At 39.0% G+C, this 21,618-nt stretch overlaps 1 protein-coding gene across 5 annotated transcripts in view; it reads left to right on the top strand.

Annotated features, from left to right (window-relative positions):
* MLIP (muscular LMNA interacting protein) overlaps window positions 1-21,618 on the top strand; it is a 119,034-nt gene that overhangs the window by 56,094 nt on the left and 41,322 nt on the right. For 3 of the 5 annotated variants that reach the window (XM_087775085.1, XM_087775084.1, XM_087775081.1), the window contains exons 4-9: window positions 402-2,030; window positions 7,544-7,615; window positions 16,306-16,371; window positions 16,453-16,536; window positions 16,631-16,690; window positions 18,447-18,491. In XM_087775085.1, coding sequence (XP_087631211.1) covers window positions 402-2,030; window positions 7,544-7,615; window positions 16,306-16,371; window positions 16,453-16,536; window positions 16,631-16,690; window positions 18,447-18,491 — 1,956 coding nt within the window. The remainder of the gene's footprint in view (window positions 1-401; window positions 2,031-7,543; window positions 7,616-16,305; window positions 16,372-16,452; window positions 16,537-16,630; window positions 16,691-18,446; window positions 18,492-21,618) is intronic. The other 2 variants (XM_087775082.1, XM_087775086.1) reach the window with 2 other exon arrangements.

Raw genomic sequence — 21,618 nt, 5'->3', positions numbered from 1 at the left:
CTGAACTGGTAAAGTGAGATTGGACAATATTGCAATTTTCTCACTTTATGTTGTGTTTACGCAGTGTGAATGACATCACATGATTCTGGACACTGATGGCACAACTGTCTTGGGTTTTACATCAAATGAAAAATACAGTAGCCTTGAACCTTGTTTATGTCAACAAAACTGAGGTCTCATAAAAATAAAGTAACACATAACTTGTCTGCACTCAGTCACCTCCCTTGAGAGCCGTATCCATCAGGCTGTGTTCCCGAGTTTAAGACAGCCCTGTGCTTTTAACCCACAGAGCAGTACTAATGGAAACACTATATGCATCACTACAGGATTGGTATGTGGGGTGCTTATCAGTTCCACAGGTTCCACCTATATTAACATTTCTGTTTTTCTTTTTTCTCCAGTTAATTTCTACTCTTTCCACCTCTGATCATCTTTCCTCTAAACCACCTGCTGTCCACTTAATTTCTCCAACTAATCAGAAAGTAGTGTGTGGTGCCATGGTTAACCTGAATCAAGCCTCTTCGCTGGAAGACTCCTGTAACAACTGGCAGTCAGCAACTGGGTTTTCTAAGCAAGATCCATCTCTCTACTTTCAGTCTACTTCCCATAGTTCACCCTCCTCCATGTCTAAAATATCTTCTTCTGCATCAAATAGTTGTTACTCCACTCCTCGCCTCTATGATAACCTACAAACACCAAGTCTCTATACCGCTGGCTGTGTTTGCAAAATGGGAGACTTTACCACATCCTCCGTTCCAGCAAAGAGCTCAAGTCTTTCCCCCGATCCTCCACGTTCAGCTGAAATTCAAGGATCTTCAGCTCAGCCTTTATCCCCCAGTTCTTCCAAAATATTGAATGCTTTATCTCCTATCCCTGTACATATAATAAGACATTCATTATCTCCTAGCCCTAAACCTTTGTCTCCACCCTCTCTTTATGGCTCCTCTTCAACCATATGTAGTATAAATGAGCCTTGCACACAAATGTCATCTAGAGGAAATTTAGCGAAGTCAGGAGTCAGATCCCCTCTGCCAACCAGACTGACCCTCTTAACTGCTATTTTGAGATCAGGCTCTTCTCAGCGGAGACCGCTTTCCCCTGCTTCTTGTCCCACATTTTCTCCTAGCTCCCTTGGTTCCTCAACACTCGCAATAGATCAAAAGTCCAAAACAACTCCCCCAACCCCCAAGAAATCTGTTTCAAGCCCTCCGATAAGGCCAGATTCTCCCAGCAGAGAGGAATATTGGCTTTCAGGATGGGCTCGGCATCTGCCTTTACCCTCCAAGCCTCATCCTGCCCCTAGGGCGAGGTCCCTTTCTCCTAAAAAGCACCTTCCAGTCCAAATGCTTTCTCCAGACTTCCGAAGTCCTCTGTCATCCCCTGTCTCCTCCCATAGAAAATCAGTTGCCTCTCCAGGTTTGCAGTCTACACTGCCTCCTCCTTGTGCCCCAGGACCCTCTTCCCTTGCACACCCTACCTCTCCTTCTCCAGAAGGCCTGCGATATGCTGTCTCCAGGTCCCGGGCACCTCAGAAGTCTCAGAGAGTACACACTTACTCACCCATCTTTACCTGCCAGTCATATCCTTTGCTTTCTTCTACCAGTCTTAGTGGTGTATTCTCCCCCACCCTAGAAAAACACTCACCTCCTTCCCCAAGTCTTTTGCATTCAGCTTCTAGATCTAAATCAGATTCATCCCAAATGTCTGTTCAGGAGATGAGTACCTCCTCTCCTACCTCTTCAAGTGTCTCAAAGCAGTGGTCTCTCTCACGTCCTTATTCTACTCCACCAGTTCCACAAACTGGTAATATTAATTTCCATCCACTGCAGCTTAGTTCTTCATTGGTGCACACAAATTATAGGTTTAACTCCTCCTCTCCAAGACCTGAGGAATCTGCCACCTCACTGGTGCTAAAGTGCAGATCTCCTGTCTCAGACAAGTCGCCAGGCACACTGCCATCAAGACCCAGAGAGCTGACTTCACCACAATCTTTTTCCCTGCCTCCTGACCATGAAAACATCAAACCCAAGGTACTCTTGGTGCATGCTTATTTTCTAATAGTTCTTTGTCCCAGTAAGAAAAATCACATCTGTGTTGCACAATGCTAGTAAAATACATGAGCTGTGGAAAAAATGTTTAAAAAGGAACTGTTTTTCTATTGACAGGGAAGATAACAAAGACTAAATCTTACCATATCAAATTGCTAGCAATGTGTTCTGTATTAGGGGAAGATGCTGTAGGGAATCCTTTAGCATAAAAATAAAATACTTTATTCATGAGTGGGAGGAGATACTACTGAAGATGGATTTGTGTCCAGTGGCTCTGATATACATTTGGTGCACTTACTTTTGAAGCTCACTTAAAACACCGGTGTGTCAAAAATAAACCATAAAACATGTTCTATACACCCCATGCTAATGTAAATCCACATGTATTCCCACTGAAACCAATAGAAGTATGGTGATCTTAGGTGCAGGGCTGAGCTAGAAGCATGATCTGATTGATGTTAACTGCTTGTTTCAGCGACAACCATTTCCTAAGCACCCCATGCCACCTGTCCTCCCTGCTCCCCAGAAGGCTGTACTCACCCCAGCTGTTCTACACCTCTCTGGGACCAGCCCAGGGGCACGGCTGAGCTCAGCCTGAGCAAGGACTATGGGGCCAAGAGCCAGAGAGGGAAGACAAGGACAGTCTCATCCTTCTTCCCTTTTGTTGTGCTAGAGAATGAGGGAGAGGGAAAAACAGCCAAGCTTCCTACAACATGGGCTCCTGCAAATATGAAAGTCTCACACTCGACAGATCAGCAACGCTCCTGCTGTTTGTCATCCGCCCAAAGACGGGAGAGTCCCAGCAGAGTGAGAATAAGCAATGATGGCAATTGCTGCAGGAGGGCTTGGGAACCAGTCACACTTTAAACCTAAAGATAAATCTCAAGAATGGGAAGGGGAAGGGAAGGAAAGGAAAGCAAAGCTGATTGAAAATGCAGCAGGTAGGTGAAAACAAAAGGAACTGCTATGCAAAGAGAAAGAGCTGGTGGCAGAGGACATCAGAGCTGCAGAAGGCTTTCCAGCCTTTTTTATCTTATCTTTTCACTCCATGCTTCCTTTGTGCCTCCTCTTGCTGACATTTGAGCTCTGCCCATCGCAGAAAGGCTATCATAGTTTATTGATTTATTTGTTCACAGCACAAAATTACAGCCTGGTCTGCCAGATCAAGTTGTGTCAGATGTGTTCCTAACAGCTTGGCCATGGCAGGGGTGACTTGAACTGCTTAGAAAATGTTAATTGAAAATGAGAGGTTTAAATCAGCACAAAGTAGCAATTGTCATGAATGGTTCTTTTAAAAACCCAAATGACCCAAGAGGAACCATTGTGCCAAGCACAGCTGTACAGTGTCGCTACACCCTGTCAGTATTACTTAATGAAACAAAATGAGAAATGAAATTGTAGAAATTCAAAGAAAAAAGCCCCCGAGACAAAACTGGAAGGCATGACTGAGCCTGCAGATTGCAAAGCAGTTGCAGTTTCTGCTAGTCAGTGCAATGAGCACTGTGAAAGTCACAGGCAGTAAGAAAATTCCCTGCTTGTGATACAGAGTTGTTCCCTGGATTTATATTTGCAGAGGTTATTATACCCTTTCTGTCCTCCCTGCTGTCCCTTTTCCTGCTCATTCTACTTTACCATGCAATATGGTAGCACTTTTGAAACTGCCCCATCACCCCATTGAGACTGGGAGAATGTTGGCCAGTTTAACAGACTTGGACCATTAGTCTGGGGCAATTTTTAATCACGCAGACAAAGCTGGCTCTACTGGGGATGCAGAAGGTCTGAAATCTCTAAATCAAATGCAGCTGGGTGTTCAGTGCAGGAAAGGTCTCTTGTGGCTTTAAAATGTGAGGCTGAGACTTCATTTACAGTTAGTAATAGTGTGCATTCAACACCTCCCTTTCCTCCTGCTCTCATTTATTTCCATACCTAATTTACAGCATAGCTCAATGAACTTTGCTGATGTGTTAATGGTTCCAGGCTCTCTGATAACACTCCAGCCTCAAATCTCAGTATATTTCCAGACAAAAAAGGAAAAGATTGAGGAGAGACAACATTAACATCCTATTTAGGTATCTTTAGTACAATCAGCTCAACTTTAGAACTAGGCAAAAAGCAGGTTGCTCTATCTGATGACTGTTGATGCATGACACATTTTTTGCATGCATGAATGTACTAAGTGATTATCAAGGGAAAAGCACAGCATCTAGAAGTGCTTGACTTTAACATGTAATTTTGCAACCTTAATGTTGCTTCAACAGTGATTGAAGCAATGTTAAGACATGTATTAAACCAACACTTATTAAACCAGAATTTTTACATTAGATGTACTTTTCAGTATTCACATCAAACTGTTTCATTAGCATGATATCAAAGCAATTATGCAAAAAGGATTCGTTAATGGAGAGCTTTTTTATGCCTATGCCTATGCATGCACCAATTCATGCAAATCAAAGAATAACCTGTGAACTTATTTAACTGTTTGCATTCGTATATATAAACACATGTGCTTTCTCATGCTTTATATGTTTATGTTCGTGAATGATTTAAAAATATTACTGTTTTGCAAAGTGAGTATAAACATAAATCCACAGATCAGTGTGAAGTGTGAACTGTGGGTGACGACAGGAAATACAAACCCTCTCCCTGGACTTGGCAGACACTTTAATAGTGTCCTCATTGACCTAATATAGCAAAATGAACAGTAGGATGGAGTGGAGACACATAAAAATTGCTAATTCTGCAGGAACAGATTAGAATAAAAACTTCTGGCTTTTGTTTGAAAACCCTTTGCAGTGGTTTCATGGGCTATCATTCCTACATATGCTTTGATTTTTCCTGCTTGAATGTAGCACAGGAATGCATGTAGATCTACCCAAAACAGCTGGGGAACAAACTAAAACTGTAGCAACACGGAGCTCAGCAGAGCTGCAAAACCTACCACAAAGCAGGAAAGATTACTCATGAGGAGCTCTGCACTCTCATGGTTCGTCGCTGATTTTAAGCCTGTATAGGTGTGTGTCTAGCAATGCCCTGTGGGTGCCCTACGTGATTCAGCAAGAAAAGTAGGACATTTTCCCCAAAACTCCCCAGGCTGATATTTGCCCGAGCTTTGATATTGGAGTTGGTTTGCTTCTGAGTGGACCATGGTGCAGGCCAGCAGACCTAACTGTCCATGGCTGTTTAAAAATACTGCTAGATTCCTATGAACTGGATTATTAAATGTATTTAGGCATTGAAGAATAATTTTAAGTAATGTGAACTAATGTGTCAAGAAACATATTCATATAGATGAGAAACTGAATTAAAGACTTTCCACTCATCTCAGACACTGTGACAATAGCATATTGCTCACAGGTTCTACAGTATCTGGAAGTGATAAAGCACATTAAAGCAGTATAGAAACTTTTACATTTTAACAGTCTGATATGTCTTCATTTAGTTCATATAACGTTACAACTAACTTCAAAGTGGTCACAGCATTCTCATCATATAAGATGCCCATCTCATCATGTGTAAAAGCCCATGGGCTAGTGAAGACATTACATTTTGTTTACATGTTCAATTATATAATTTTCTTTATTGAATATCAATTATAAGCAAAGATACCTTTTGTGCATATGCCAATTTTAATATTTGGAATTTTGGTCTTCCATCTTACTTCAGTGCACAGTATTTTCTGTCTTATCTGCATACAGATTTTGTATATACATAAATATATGTGTGAACCTACACACATTTATAGCGAAGTGTTACTATCTAAATGTTCAAAGGGCAGGATTCAACTCACATGACTTTTGACATTTGAAAGTTAGATATCCAAGCACAACTTGGGCAATTCTATTATAGCTAAGGAAAAGAATATGGTGTATTTACAGGATGATTTTATTTTACCTTTCTAGGTGCCTATTTTGGGATGAGATGAATTATCCTGTAGAAATGCCTATGACTATAAAAGGCATTAGTTTTGACCGAAGCACCTAAATGGTAGACATCCAAGTTAGAATCACTAAATGTCAGATAAATTACTACCTCGCCCCCCAAAAAAAGAAAAAAAAATGCATTTCCAGTATTTACACTCATCTACTTTGTCAGACTGTTCATTCAATATTATTATTGTGATTATTGACTTCTTGAATGTCTGTCAGCCTCCAATTTCTGACTAAGAAATATGAGTAAAGTCAAAAGCAAACATAATATTATGTATAGAAAGAATTAAAAGGTGATGTCCTACAATATTTCAAGAGAGGTGCAAAGATGATATAAGTTTCGCTTATCTAAATTAAAATTTTGGCCCCTCTGCTGTCATCAAGACTTTTATTAGATACAAAGGAAAGAAAAAAATGACAAAAGAACAACCCAAAGTACAGCATGCTGCTCAGCCTGTTATCTCATAATCACCAGTATTAACTGTTGCAGACAGCAGTACATTAAAAAACCTGTACTGATTAACGAGTAACTTTATTTCTGTGTGACTATTGCAGAAATAATCAATCAATAACTTAAAACTATTCTTGTGTAAATTTATGTTTTTTTATTAGAATGTTGCTGAAAAGGGAACTATGTAGCGAATCCCTATTTAATTGTTAAAAACAAAAAATCTAGCAGTCATGTGATTAAGAATCCTAGCTCTTGAACTCGTGTAACTATAAAAGAATCTCATCAATCATTTAAAAATTACTGAATTCAACCTCCATAATTGCAAAGAAAATGTAGAAAGTATAGTTTCTAAAGAGTTAAAAATAACTGGGTGAGCTAATATAGTCTAAAATATAAATTGTTTAAAAAAAAATTTTAAGGCCGATCTTAGAATTTTTGTACCCAAACCTATGCATTTTGTATGGTTTAGGTTGTCAGTTCTGTATGCTTGGTTAGAGTGTGAAAGTTCCTATACTTGTTTTGAAATATTTGTTTGGGTGGTAGAGTTACTTATTCAGGAGATGAAAAGCTGTAATATGACTTAAATGATCTAGCCACTCATGCAAGTAATTCAGCATTTAAGGATCCTAATCAGTCTCGTTAAAGTCAATCACAGAAATCCCTCTACTTAGTGGTCCAGGATCACACCACACAGCAGCAGTTGTTGAGGTGTATATACTGGCAACAGTAGCTGTGCATTGTCATAACAAATTACAAGCAAACTTGGAAAAAACTCACAGCCTCTCCTGATATTCATTTAAGAATAACAGTCAGTAGAAAGTGGTCAAAGCCACTTTGGAAGTTATAAGCTGATACAGGGAATTCACTTCATCCTATTTCATTCCTAAAACCAAAAGATGTACATTACAGTCCTTTAAAATCTTAACAAAAACACTAGATTTTCTTTAAGAAATAGCTTTCTTAGGTGATACATAAGCATTGTATTTTTGCAACGTGTCTGCAAGACAATTGGAATTGTCTTTCATTCTGTCGTACCTTTCCCCTCTCTTCCCTCTCTTTTCCTCTCCCTCTTCTACCCTGTTTTACTTCTCTTCCTGCTTTCTGGTTTACCCTTTTAGCAGTACAAGATCAAGACAAGCTACAAGGCATTTGCAGCAATCCCTACAAACACATTACTTATGGAACAGAAGGTTAGTGTTTGCTCAAAGACATGGGAATTGCGTTGTATGTTTGAGACCATTCAACCTTATGTACATATTCTGACATTTCTGTGGGGGATATTGCAGAATGTAAGCTCTGGGAACTAACTGCTCAGGATTATAATTCCAACCATTTTTCAGGGTCAACCACTTTCCACTGAAGATCAAAGCCTTCACTAATCTGCATTTCTGCAAATAAATTTACTGTAAAAAAAAAAAAGTGCCGTAGAGGAATTGCCATGTATGGCAACATCTCAAAGTCTGTTTTGTTATTGGAAAGTGTCTGGAGCACTGCTATTCTGGGACCTACCAATCAGTAGGTCTTGGTCAGTTAGTGATTATTCAGTGGCTATGCTTATACTAGTAAATTTAACATCCCAAGATACACAAATTTAACCAGCTGTATTGTTAAACTGTGAGAACAGTCCTGGCCAATGCACTGGCCTCTGTTAACTACCATTCTCCCAAACAACTTCCCTGAGCACTTTAACAGGTAGCATGGGCCAGGGGTGTGTTCCTAGTATGTAGTTTGGGGTAACAAACTTTTTCTAGAGGGTAGGATGATAGATCCAAAGAAGAGTCTTTAGTGCATTTATTTACTACCAAAACCACAGCCAACAAAGACTGTGTTGTACAGTCCTTATTTAGATAATGCAACTTTGGAAGTCAATTGAAAATTTAAATTTTGCATGAAGGGTTCACCTTCAGTAATCATCAATGTCTATTTTTAAATTTTTTTTCCCCAAATTAGTTTTGCACAAAATAGTCCACTAAGTTTAACAAAAATTTTCTATCATGAGCAATGAGCTAGGTTTCTCATATGTTTAAAGACATGCTTAATCACTCTGACATTCAGTTTATAGCTTTATCAGAAAAGTCTTCCTGTTCAGGTCCTAGTTCAGGAACTTAGCCTGTGTTTAATTTCTGTAAGATTAAGCTTTCCTGACTAAACATTTAAGTATGTACTCACATACACAGCTCAGTTGATTTCATTAGAAGTTTGCAGAGCCTGAAGACATTGGAGAGGGTGAACTTAACTGTGTAAAAATTTTGAAGATCATAATTTTGTCCTTGAAATATTACTGATTGTATTCTAGTAGTTATCAGTTAACTGCTATAAATAAGATTTTTTTTTTTCCAAAAAAGGGACATTGCTTTCTTTTCCAATGTCCTTTTAATCTTGAATGATTTTTTTAATCATTTGCGTAAAACCTGATCCTTCCCTTACTTAAAGCTTGAAAGCACTAATGAAGGTTATGTCTGCCTTAGCATGCAATGCGGTCCAATAGAAATGGCTCTGTAGAGGAAAATAGCTGATGCAGGGGATCCTATACCCCTACAGAATGTATTTTGGGAGGGTTTTGTTTGGGCAGAGTGCCTGTTAGTGGCTGGAAGCATTTAGTGGACTCCTGAAGTGCCACTTCATGGTTGACTTCTTCTGAAAGGCATCCAGTTTGTGCACTCTAAGACTGTGCCACTCTGCACCAGGTAGGTGACTTTGAGCAGGCCATTCATTCTAAGAGCACGCTTCTGATGTGAACTAGTGGGTTAATGTCAGCCATCTCATTGCAGTTTTTCAGAAGAAAGGGGATTCCTTTTGATGGTCTCACTGATGCTCTCCGGGGCATTGACTCACAGCCTGCGTGTTACTTATCCCCAATACATAAAACTGAATTGTACAATCTAATGCTAGTATCTGTAGAAAAAGTAATGACTCAAAAGATATCTGTGTTTAGATAGATTTTTTTGTTATCCACCACTTTATTAAAAATGCTAGCCTTGGTGTATCCTTCAGTAGCAAAAGCACAGTCATGTAAAACTAACAAGAAGTCAGTTTTCTGCTACAGGATTTGCCTTCAGCAGAGGCTCTTGACTAATTTATTGTGTAAACTGTATCTTTCAGCATGGCCTGACTACATGCTTTCTCTCATCTCGGGAATTATGGATAATAATCTCCTATTGATCTGTACCAGCAGCTAATTATAGTGCTCCTAAGCTAGTCCTGTTGTGTTAGCTGACATACATTTAGAGTATGGCTCTTAAAGGAAGCATGAAGGAGTTACATGGCACACATAGACCCCACTGTACCAAGCCCTAATATCCAACTCTTTGCCTCAAAAATATTGGGGAGGGAACTGGGAAGGAACTCACGCTACATTGTAGCTCAATGACAGTAATTATGTTGCTCCCATTTTATGCAATGCATTTTATGCACTGCATTAAAAAGAGAGAGACTCAAGACAATAAGATTTTAACTACATAAGTGACGTTTTATTAACATTAAAATAATGGTTATGTGGAGAAGTTTCTGAGTGGCTTTTTTTAGCAAGGAAGGAAGGCACGTAATATTTGCAAGGCACAGGTACTACTGAGCTGAATGCATGATTAGGAATACATCATCTGCCTAAAGTGCTAAAAAAGTGTTTTGCTATGCGATTGAACTGGAAACACACATTCTCAGAAGTCAATTTTTTCCACTGTGTGAGTAATCATGTTACTTAATTTGAGTGGTCATGAGAAATAAGATTCGTCAGAACTGCGATGTGGGTGATCCTAGTGACAATTCATATGCAGTATTAATTAGATCCCATGACAGAAAACTGCCATTGATATGTCATGTAAGGTACAATGCTTTGTCTGCCTCTAAATTGTCTTCTTGTGTCTAACTTTCTTTCTCAAGTCAATTTTTTCTTTTATGTGTGTGTAGATGTTTTAATTTCAGCCACCATTTTTCAACTTTTTCTTATGAAACCATTAGGCTATCATCATCTTAATGGTTTTTCTAGAACATATTCTTCTTATCCTCCAGTACTCTTACTCAAAGTGAGTTGTTCAAATCTGTGCTCATTAGAAGAAAAGGTTTATTGACTATTATACTTTGGCAACCCCAGAAGTGAGTGGCTCATCAAATCTCATAACAGGCATGCTTTCCAGCTATTTGACTTTGTATGAACCTGATGTTCCTCACATCAGCTGTGGTCTACTCAGAAAAAACCCAATCCAGGATACCTCTTGGAAGACTGGGCTGTAACTTCCTTCACAGCCAGAAGAGCAAAAACTGGTTTTTAAGGGACTTATCCTTAGCATGCTCAGGCTCTGTCAGGGAGCAGCAAGAGTGGGCTGCTCCACAGGGAAGGTGAACCGGGATCCAGGGTGACAGCAAGGCTGGCAGGACAGTGTCCTCACCAGCAAGGGCACAGCTCCACAGTGCCTGAGAAAGGAGAGCAGAGGTGGTGATACTGAGGTGGTGGTAACCATGGTCAGTCAGCAGTGCAATCATAGCCACACAGATTTGTAGCAATGAAGCAAGTCCACAGACTGTCACAATGAACTCTTCAGCCCAGCAGATGACAGGATCCACTGGCTAGAAGAGGAAGCTGGACAAGTTTAATGTAGGCACACGGCAAAAATTTAACAGAAATAATTAATTAAGCATTAGAAAAAATTTCCAGAGACTGAAATGGGCTCTTTATCACAGAAATTGAAAAATCAAGATGGGACACTTTTCTGGCGTTTCATACAGTAATTCCAGGAAGTTCTGTGGTTCAAAGAAAAGGTCAGACTAGGAGATCACTGTGGTTCCTTCTGGCCTTATTAATGTTGAGTCAGTGAGTCACCCCTCTGCTGACACTCACTCTTCTATAGCTTCTACAGTATACAGACGTGATCACAGTCTAATTCAAAATTCCATTCCTAATCAGATAGTATTTAAAAAGTAATGCATCTATTATTTAAAGATTGTATTTATCAAATACCTATAAAAATATCTTTCAGTCAAAATAGACAGTGATGAAGACTTTATTTCAGGGAGCTACAGAAAAATTCTTAACTTTAAGTAGACAGTCTCTTAAACCAGATCCTACTTCATCTTCAGAATTACATCAGATTTGAGATGTAAGCCAAAAAACTGTTGGACGCTTTGGAATTGCAAACCAAAAAAGTCTTCTCTTAACAATTCAGTGGTCTTTGGTCTACAGCAAGGTCTATACAGGGGAATTTGCGTTTGCTGTGTTTGTCCAGATACACACCCCCTCTGCATGCTGACTCGGGTGAACTTCCCTTATCTGGGCATCATTCTGATGGGAAGGAAACCTGGACATATAGACCTGGGGAGAAGAGGTGCTGCAAATGTTCTGTTCAGACTTCCCCCAGTCTGAACTGTGGTGAATGGGGTGTGCCATGAAGCACACGTGCTTCACAGTCGAGGCTTATCCCACACTTACAGAGTCTTCTGAAAAGCACTAGGTATAACTGGCTATGGGCGGAAGAGGTGCAAATGAAAGCACTGTTGTCTTACCTGGCTTGTATTTATCAACTAATGAAAAGTAGAGAACTATAAATTCATTTTTAAATAAATGTAGAAAAAGATCTATTTTATGTTATTGGTTTTACCTGTTTATGGCTGTTCTTCACATTTTCTCTTGTCACAATGCAATTTGGCTAACCTCAAGAGAGTCTAAAACAGTCTTTCCATATGATGTTATGCTTCTAGGAAAACTCCAAAGACCTAGTAATTGCATCCCATCACCTACACAGCAGACTAACAGCAACGCAGTATATTCTCCTTGTGGAGGAAAAAAAGAAAAAAGAGAAAAAAAACACCCACATTTTCCTCTTCATGCAGAAGGAAAAAGAGGGTGGGTTATTTTTCATGGAAAGAAAGAAATGCAACTGAGGAAATATGACAGTGATCTGCTGCATTGGAGACCCAGCTTTAAGTTCTTGTCTTGAGGGAACTCTTACCTATTATATTATCAAGCATCCATTGGTATAGGGACTGATCATGGCAAATGCAGATTAAAGTCACTCCTTGAAATCATACAGCAGGAGATCGGAAGCCAATTTTTCCCACACTCAGATGGTAGACCTAACTGCTGGACAATTGACTATTATCAAGCATGTTAGGACCTTTCTGGACCTGGAAAACATTTCTGACAACAATTTGTTGAGAATATTTTGATAAAAAAAGATTTTAGTTTTCCCCAAGTACTTCTGGTGTGCACTTACTAGGTGAATTTCTTGCATCTAGATTACGTGTTCATGTCAAAATGCTTCTCAACACTAGAGATAAATACCTAGTAGTAAGAAAGAAAATTATTTGTGCAGTTGTAGAGTGATAAAGGACCTAGTTCATCTGTAATAATAACGAAGTGTGCCAATGTAGGAGCAGGCTATGAGCTCCCTCTTTCTTTCAACAGCCTTGCAGCTTTTAGTGTTAATTATTTTATCAGAGGAAAAGTAGTCAGGTCTTTTCAGTATCATCTCCCAGGATCTTCAAGGGATAAGTTAAAGGGACTCATGGTATGTGAAGTTCCGTTATACAGAGGTATTTTTTTGCATGTGCTGAGGGCTTAGGAAAAGATATTGATGGGAAAAATATACAAGAGAAATGCGTTTGCTCAGCCCAGGGGTTTCATAATACAGTAAGAAGGAAGCTGTGTCAGATCCAGATTACAATATTCGTTTTTTCTCCTACTATTGATGTGGTTCATTGGTGGATGAAACAATGTTCTATATTTTCTATATGTTGCCAAGAGCTTTCATTCTTCTGATAAAATATTGGACATCCTGTTTGGATCATTTACCAGTATCCTTTCAGCTCTGATATGGCTTCAGCAATCAAATAGCTTGGGGGAGAGAAGTGATGTCATCATCACTGACATCAATGACATATATGTGTCACATTCCCAAAGTTGCCCTTTGCAAGGAAAAAATTACTGGTTCAACAACTGGTTATTTCATCTGAACATTTAAATTCTGTCACAAATACATTTTCATTCTCTAAATTGCACTCTTTTAAATTGTGGTTCCGCTATTGTTTTTCATATATAATAAAAAAATTTGAGTGCCTAAATAGGAATGTTCCACTTTTAATATTGTTAGACCATCAGCATAGGAAGTGAAACTTCAATACTGTTCATAGTATTAATCAACACTACTGTAGATAGCACTAATGCTTTAAATTAATCATAACATTATTGCATGATAACTCCAGTAATGAGTTGAGAAACACCAGTCATACTTTTTTAATCTCACATTTTTCTCTATGAGGAAAAGTAAAAAAAAATGCACTGCTGGAAAAAAAATTGAGTTGTATTTTTGAAAAGCTATCAACAGATTAAACAGAACCTTTTTTCTTTGTAGTGGTGATAGGGATGCCTAAAATCTAGTTCTCTTTGTTTCTTCTCTTTCTTTGGAGGACTCAGGCTGTTCAAATTAAAAAAAAAAAAAAAAAGAAAAAAGAAAGAAAAAAAAGAAAAAAGAAACAAAAAAAGAAAAAAAGAGATAAAACAGAGAAAGAAATTAGATGGATCACTTTGAAGATCAAAATTTTCCTTCCCCAAAGGTTCAAAAAGGGAGAAGAAAACTGCAGCTTTCTCCAGCATGGCTCCTGCATGATGGCCGTATCTCAGGGGGACTGTGGGGTGCAGAGACCTTGGTGCTGTGCTCACCTGAGTTCTTTAGTTAATGAAGGCTCCTAAATGCAAAGATATTTGGGTACCCAATTTCTACTGAAACTGATGGATGTTTGGTACTTAAATTATTGAGAATCTTGGTTCTGAACAGACTGGCTGTAGTTCTACAGCAAGTGGCTGTAGTTCCTCTAGAAAGATTTCTCAATATCTTCTGGGTAGTTGTTTCTTACCCTTGATTGTGTTCACCCTCTCCCAACTGCTCTGGTGAAGTGAATATGAAACAGAAACATGTAGTTTTTCTTAACAATTACCTTGTTTTGTTCATTACCCTACTGGTTTCTTGGGAGTTTTGAGAAGCTTAGCAATTTCTCCATTCCAAACCCATGACGGATTAAAATTTGTTGTTTTTCCTAACTCACATTCAGACTCATCATCTCTCTACAACAGGCTGCTTTGGCAATCTTGGCCCTTATAGGTACTGGAATAACTCTTCTACTTAATTTTATAACTTCATTTTATGTTTACCAAGAGGATGTAATCTAGACTGAAGCTGAACTGGGGATGCAGTACTCTAGTGTAGTGCTGAGCCCTCTTCAACTGAGTCCTCCTTTTCTACAGGACTGTCTGTTGATCTGAGAATTTAGCTGGGTAGCAGTGATGAGACAGCAAAGATGAGAGAGAGTACTTATCTTTTCATTTTCTGTCTTGGGATAAGATTATATTAATTTCTGTATGTAAAAAATAATCATTCTTTTACTTTTTTTTTCCTTTTGAAGTACAACAACTCTAAGGCCAACAGGTTTGTCTAGAGCTAGAGGGGAGGGAAGAAATCTGTTTGGAAAGAAAGTACTCTTCATTTTTTCTTACTGTACTTTCTGATAGAAGACATGCTGTTCCATAAATGTGCCTCTGCACAGGATCATTTGTGGATGGTATTAAAATAATATTAACAGTAAATTGTCATTAACCTTTCAGTTACACATACATAGATGTATGCTGCCAGTAGCTGGACAAGGAAAGAAAAAAAATTGTACTCAGCAAAATTAAACTTAGAAATAATTACTTAAGTATATGCTTATTTTCTTTTTTTTAAAGATTCAGCCATTTTCCTCCTAGCTCCATGTATGTCTTCTGTGACTGATAGCCCTCATACCCACCTCACTGGGATCAGTCTGTTCCCACAGAATCCCACATGCATGAAGAAGTACCTTATTGGAATGGTCTTTTTTTCTCTTACTATCATTTTGGTTTTTGTTTTTTGTTTTTTCCAAATAACTGGCGAAAAGAAACTTCAGAAAAACACAATGTGTTAAACAAAAAAACCACAAACCCCATGGGTCCCTCCCCTGTAGTCCAGCTTCACGCATTAGCAGGCTTCCAGAGTAATTTTTGGTCTCAGCACGGAGTCTATTTGAAAATCACTTCAAAGCAAAAATGGGTGATGGCAGTGAGAGTGTGCCTTGCAGACTCTGGACAAAGATGAAAGGGAACTGAGCACTGGAGTTTGGCTTTTGAGGGTGTTTTGTGACTTTCCTGATAAAGCAGAGGGATCAGGAAACTGATTCCCACTGTTCCCAAACCTGCTCCAAGTACAGGCGTAGGAAAGCAGGAGGTATATCTAAGCACAAGAAGCTTGTGTTTTGTTTTGGAGAGACTGCATACCTGCTTAGTTTGATATCACATATGTCTAACACGTATTTTGCTTTATACATTTCTGATTTCGGGCTAAAATCCAAAAACATCGAGCACTGTTTTTGTTGCAATGTGGAATTGCCACCCTCTTTAAACAGGAGGCACTTTTTAAAGGAAATGTCTACTGGAGGAAAAGAAAGGGCCTCCTGCATGCTTGGACCCCTGCCTTGTCCACCTGCTTACAGCTGGTGGCTTTCCTCCAATGGTGCGCAACAGGCAGCCCCCCGACCCCTCTGTGGCACACGGCGTGCATTCACTGCGTTACGTTTGCTGTAAAGGAGGGGGCCATTGTTGAAGAAGACAGTTTAAACTGGTAGTTTCTGATCTCTAAAAGCAGAGACAATTCACCTAGCTTGAATATTCTCTCTCCCTCTCTGCAACCCCCCCTCTAATTCAGAATCAGAAGTTGGTAAGCTGAGGAACCTTACTTTGCCTGTAATTTCTTCTTTTTCCATCTTTCCATGGTGAAACAGAAAGTGCCAACTTTGGAAACACAGTATTGCAAAAGGTATATGTTTGCTTGGTTTTTAAAATTTTGAACTCAGTATCACACCAAAATCTTTTGAATTGCAGGCATTAGAAGAGCCAGCCAAGAGTGCTAGTATGACTGAAGGCACTGTTTTGGACACCCATTCAGAGGTAGTGCTGTTATATTCTTTCAAATCTCTACTTGAAAACAAAAAGCAAAGCTTAACTGAGTGATCCATCCTCCTTTTTCAGATGTGCTCCCCTGCCCAGCTCAGACAACAAACAGAAGAGCTGTGTGCTGTCATTGATCAAGTCCTGCAGGACCCGTTGACTATGGTAACCCATCAGTATGTGGGATTGACATTTTCTCTTCCTTTCCTTCTATCTCTTGTCATAACAAGTCTGTTCTCTGTTGAAAATAATTTTCCAGCGCCGATGTGAGTCTTCTCCAAGTTTTCTGCAGATGAGCACGGAGTCAGATGTTGGCAAGGTAGGTGAATAAGCCCACCCACACACCAAGTGGTCTTTCCAGGTAGATATCAAAGCAAGCAAAATTACAATAGAGCCTATGGCAACAGTAAAGCCTATGACAACAGAAAGCTGCAGCTGAGAGATGCAACATCAGCAGAAGTGTCTGGTGCTTTAAAAGACATGGAAGGACAGAACTGTAGCCCTGGAGTCAGTGCAGTCTTTGTTGCAGGATGCTTTCTTGAAGTCAGAAGGAGTTATATTATGAAAGAGAAACTGTTTATTAAGGCTTCAGAGGCTAGGATCCACAAGGAAGAAATCCTTCATACCTTGTCTTCCATATTGCAGGGTCTCTGGCCATCTCCCAGATTTTGTCCCATCTATGTGTCCTTACTACAGAGGAGCCAATATTTCTAGCCTCTATAATTGGAAACATCTTTCACAACATTTTTTTTTTCATATTCATTATTGGTTTTCAAATAATGGAATAATTAAATGAATAAGTAGACTTGTTCTTAAGTGCTGACTTCCTTTTAACTCTGGCACCTCACAGGAGGAGGATGTCTGCTACATCCATTTACCCTGGATAACTCAGAAAGAGGTAGTGAGAGGCAGGGATAACTTTCCATACTGATGTTAAAATTATGGTTTCCCTAAGTTATATTGCTGTGCCTTCTGGGTTCAGGAGGATGACTAACCAAGGGAAGAGGATCCTGTACTCAGTTTGCCCCAGGTAAATTTGAGTTGGTTGTGGTAACTATAAGACACTGAAGATGGCAGAAATCCAACTGGAAACGGGAGGAAAGGGATTTTTGGCAGAGGAACACATCAAAAAGTTAATGCATTCAAAATATCCTGCACAATGTTCAGTCCACCATGCAAACATAGGGCACAGAACCGGTATTCCTGAGTGGCTATATTCAATATACACTTCAAATTTAATTTTCATTTCTGAAATTACTTCTGTCAAACAGCACGCAGTGGTTAATCAGGCTTCAGGCAACTGAAAGATGGAATGTGATAGTAGCTGAAGAGGCAGGCAGAGACTGTTACTGAGGGATTATTTTCCAATGCCTGTGCTAAATCCAAAGTGGTTAAAATGCTGCTACGAAGTTGAGCTATAGCATCCATAACCTGCTTCCTTGGGCAACGGAGAATTGAGCCTTGAATGAATGGAAGGCATCTGTTAACAATCATGAAACCAAATAAAGGGGGCAAAAGGTGAGTTTAACAGGATGCAGCATAGGGTCCAAGCCAAAGGTTGTGAGGACCTCAGAATGAGAGAGCAAAGTGCTTAAAATGGGGGTAAAAAAGAGTCATAGACAGGAAGGAAAAAAGAGTGTATGTTGTAAGTAAATGCCTTAGAAACAGCATGGATTAGTCAGATGAAAGCAAATTCTTGCAAATGAGGACATGGAAAGGTGCCATTTCAGGTTATTTTGTGAACAAATGTAACTTAAATTTCATGGGGCAATCACACCTATGGCTATCTACTAATAAGCATTTTGTTATGACAGTTCTCAGAGGTAATTTAAAGGCCATCCTCAATAGAGTGGGATCAATGTTTTTGAGCAGTAAAAATGAAATAGTATTTTCTATAATAAACATATCAAGCAAAACTTTAATATACCTTATTCTTATGTATCGCATGAATCTTTCTAGAAAATTGAAGTTTTCTTGAATTCAAGCCATTAATAACTTGCCACAATGATGAAAATCTCTTTGAGTTACTCCTCAGAGTAACTCTGCTCTTAATATATCTACTTATTTTGTACCAGGTCTCAACAACACTGCAGAGAGCAGCTGGGCGTGAAACCAGATATGTAAGTACTTTCCTAAATACTCTACATTTTGCATGCAAAAATGTCTAATTTGTCTGCTCTTGCTACAATACTGGGTGACTCTGCACAGGCATCTACGCATGACATGAGGTGTTGACTACTACAGAGAAGCGAGTATGTTAGAGCAATTGAGACTTGACATGTCTTTCAACTGCTGTAAATCCATCATGGCTGGAATCTCTTCAGTGTGGTGTCTATTCATAATTTTACCTGGGTGAATATGATGTTAAAATTAATTTCTTCACATACTTTGTTGTTGTTTGCTTCAGGCATGGGGCAAGAGCTCAACTGTTTGGCAAACAGACTGTTACAGGTGCTAACGGGTGCATTTGTTTGAACTCAGCCTGCACTGTAGGGGACTTGCTTTGGTAGAAGTCCTTTAGTTCTTGCCTATCCATCAGAATCTGGGGTTGACTCAAACTTTTCTTTCCAAGGTACAGAGCTGGCTGAAAACCCACAGTTTATCCTTAGATGAATAGAAGCTGTTTTGTTACATATACACACATTCCAACATATAAAGATAATCTCTATATTGAGTCATGTGTTCAATTATTGAAACATTAAACCCAATTAACATTTTAATTCTCACTAGCACACATAGTTACTGCAGGTTCCATATTTTACTTACAGCTCATCTAGTCATGTGGTGAGAAATCTATGCTTACTATTCATCATTCAGCTTTTCTATTGAACCTCAAATCAAGGCAGTGCTGGCAAAGCAATAGAGGCCTTCCAGTTTTATGCCAGTACAATGCCTGACTGATCAATTCAATTTTGCTTCTTGAATGTGGCGGTATGCATATTTTCTTGCATACTGTGATTTTTACTTGACAGATTGTACTGGCTCATACTAATTAGAAAGGATATTGGAAGACAGCTTTTTAATGAAATAAAAGAGTGTGTTTCAGAGGTAGTCTGTGAGAACAGAATATATTTAATACCACTCCAGTGCAGATCTTCAGCTCCCAAAAGTGTGGCTGACATATACCATAAATTCAGGTATCCAACTTATATGCCTAGGCATACAGTTAGGTTTTCTTTGCTAGGACAGAAAATCACCCTTATAAAGTCTTCCTTTCCCATCTCCCCCGGAACTTTCTAGGTAAATGAAACAAATAAATATTTAAAAATACATTTGGGAATAATGCAGAGGATTATTGGTAGGCTAACCTTTCCTATAAATTGTACAAGCATGTTGAATTTTCTGTGTGTCAGAAAACAGGCCGTGGTCTCCAGGCTGTGCTGTGGTGGTTGAACTTGGTGGGTCCAGGGTCTCTTGGACTCTGCCATCACTGCAGAGATGCATTCTGCAGCAGAGGCTCCTGAGGGATGAGCCAGGTGTCCCTAACAGCCCCCATATATCACAGCTCTTTACCTCTCTCTTGCTCTGCTTCCTTGGTAAGACGTACAAAGGCTGTCTCTGTCCCAGCTAATAAACCAGGTGGTGGCTTGTCCTCTGTCCCTTAGGGTAAGGGCACACTGAGGTGGTTTTCCACAGAGTTGTATTCTCCTCTTCGCCTTCCTTTTCCCTCCCCTCAAGGCCTACTCCCCTCCCCAGCCCAGCACAAGACCCAGGGTGGCCTCATCCCTTCAGCTCACCGAAAGCAGCATGGTCCATGCTACCAGGCAGACCATGATGGAGAATTCTCTGGAAGAGTGGTAGTTGGTGTGGACCAAAACATGCAAGGGAGTGTGCTAACCATTAACTGGAAAGGACCTGTTCCTGAGCCTCTGTATGTGCTGACTTTTGTTCACTAGAGGAGATATAGTCCGGGGCCAACATTTCTTCACAGTTGGTACAAGATGTCTGTTGTGAAACAAGGTGCCTACTTTGAGCCAATCTAACAGTGTCTCCAGTAGAAATCAGGAATGAGTGTTATATGAACACTTGTAATATAAAATTGTGAGCTCCCCCAGGAGGTCTGTGGTGTCTCATGTGAGCTGTCTTGGAGATTTTCAACCATCCTTTTTTGCAAATCTTTTTTTCTTTTAGAAGTAGGATTTTAGTTTATGCAACTGAATTAATTTTACTAGAAAGAATTAAAATGGTAATTTAGCAATATAATTTTCTTAATCTTTTTGTATTCATGATGTCTGATATTGAGACACTTGTCAAAATGTTGCTTAGGAGGTGTTTTTGGTTAAAAAGAAGCTTTAATTTATTTATGAGTCAGGGATAGGAAAATCTGTCATCATGCTGAAGTATTATTTATAAACACACACACATATAAATATATATGTATGTACACATGATAATATTACTAATTACTTCAATAGGTTATATGAAGTAGTAGACTATACAAATATGTTCAAAGAGCCTGCCATTTAACCATTAAAATGGCGTAGAATTACCTGGGCCTCAATTATTTTTTGTCTTCTCATGCACTTCAAAACCTTTTAAGGATGTAAATGATTGTACAAATAGGTGTACAAAAGGGTGTGTATAAAAAATATGGCAAAATGTCTGACTTCAGTGAAATTACAGCAGTTTGTACCAGCTGACAACTAAGTACTACAGTTGCCATTTAACAGCTTTTTAAACTGTATGGTCTTTGATATGATCCCATTCACCATTTTGTAATAGTGCATCTCTGTTGGCTTTAGGGATGATACTGCTGATTTGTAATAGTAATATAATAATATAATAATTCTCTCAGTAAATTACTTTTAAGGCTATTGAGTGCCCTTATACTTAGTTATTGTGTTTCCATATAAATACTGGCACCAATGAAAGCTTTCTTAACTTTAATTTCAAGTTCTAGCAAATTTATAATTTTGTCATTTAGCCCACTTACAACTATTTTAAAAATAATTTCTCATGATTAATTGGAATAATTACTTTGCATATTATTGACATTTTTGCTCTTCTTGACAGTTCTATCATAAAAAAAAAATCTTTTTTAAGTGTTATAGACATGACACACAAGTGAAAAAATGAGAGAACATGAAGCAGCTAAAAATGCTCACAGACATGCAGAAATAAGTAGCAGTTTTCTTTATCTATGGTCTGCTTTGCTTGTATACATTTCAGGTAACCCCTGTGAAATGAGATTTACTCTTAATTTGCACCACTGAAGTGAGAGAATTTAATTCCAGCCCACTTGTATCT

Source organism: Nipponia nippon, unplaced genomic scaffold (genome assembly GCF_047370975.1).
Source record: "Nipponia nippon isolate SJK-2023a ecotype South Korea unplaced genomic scaffold, ASM4737097v1 scaffold_4, whole genome shotgun sequence".
NCBI lineage: Eukaryota > Metazoa > Chordata > Aves > Pelecaniformes > Threskiornithidae > Nipponia > Nipponia nippon.
The sequence above is the reverse complement of the archived record's forward strand: the minus strand, read 5'-3'. Positions and strand labels throughout refer to the sequence as shown.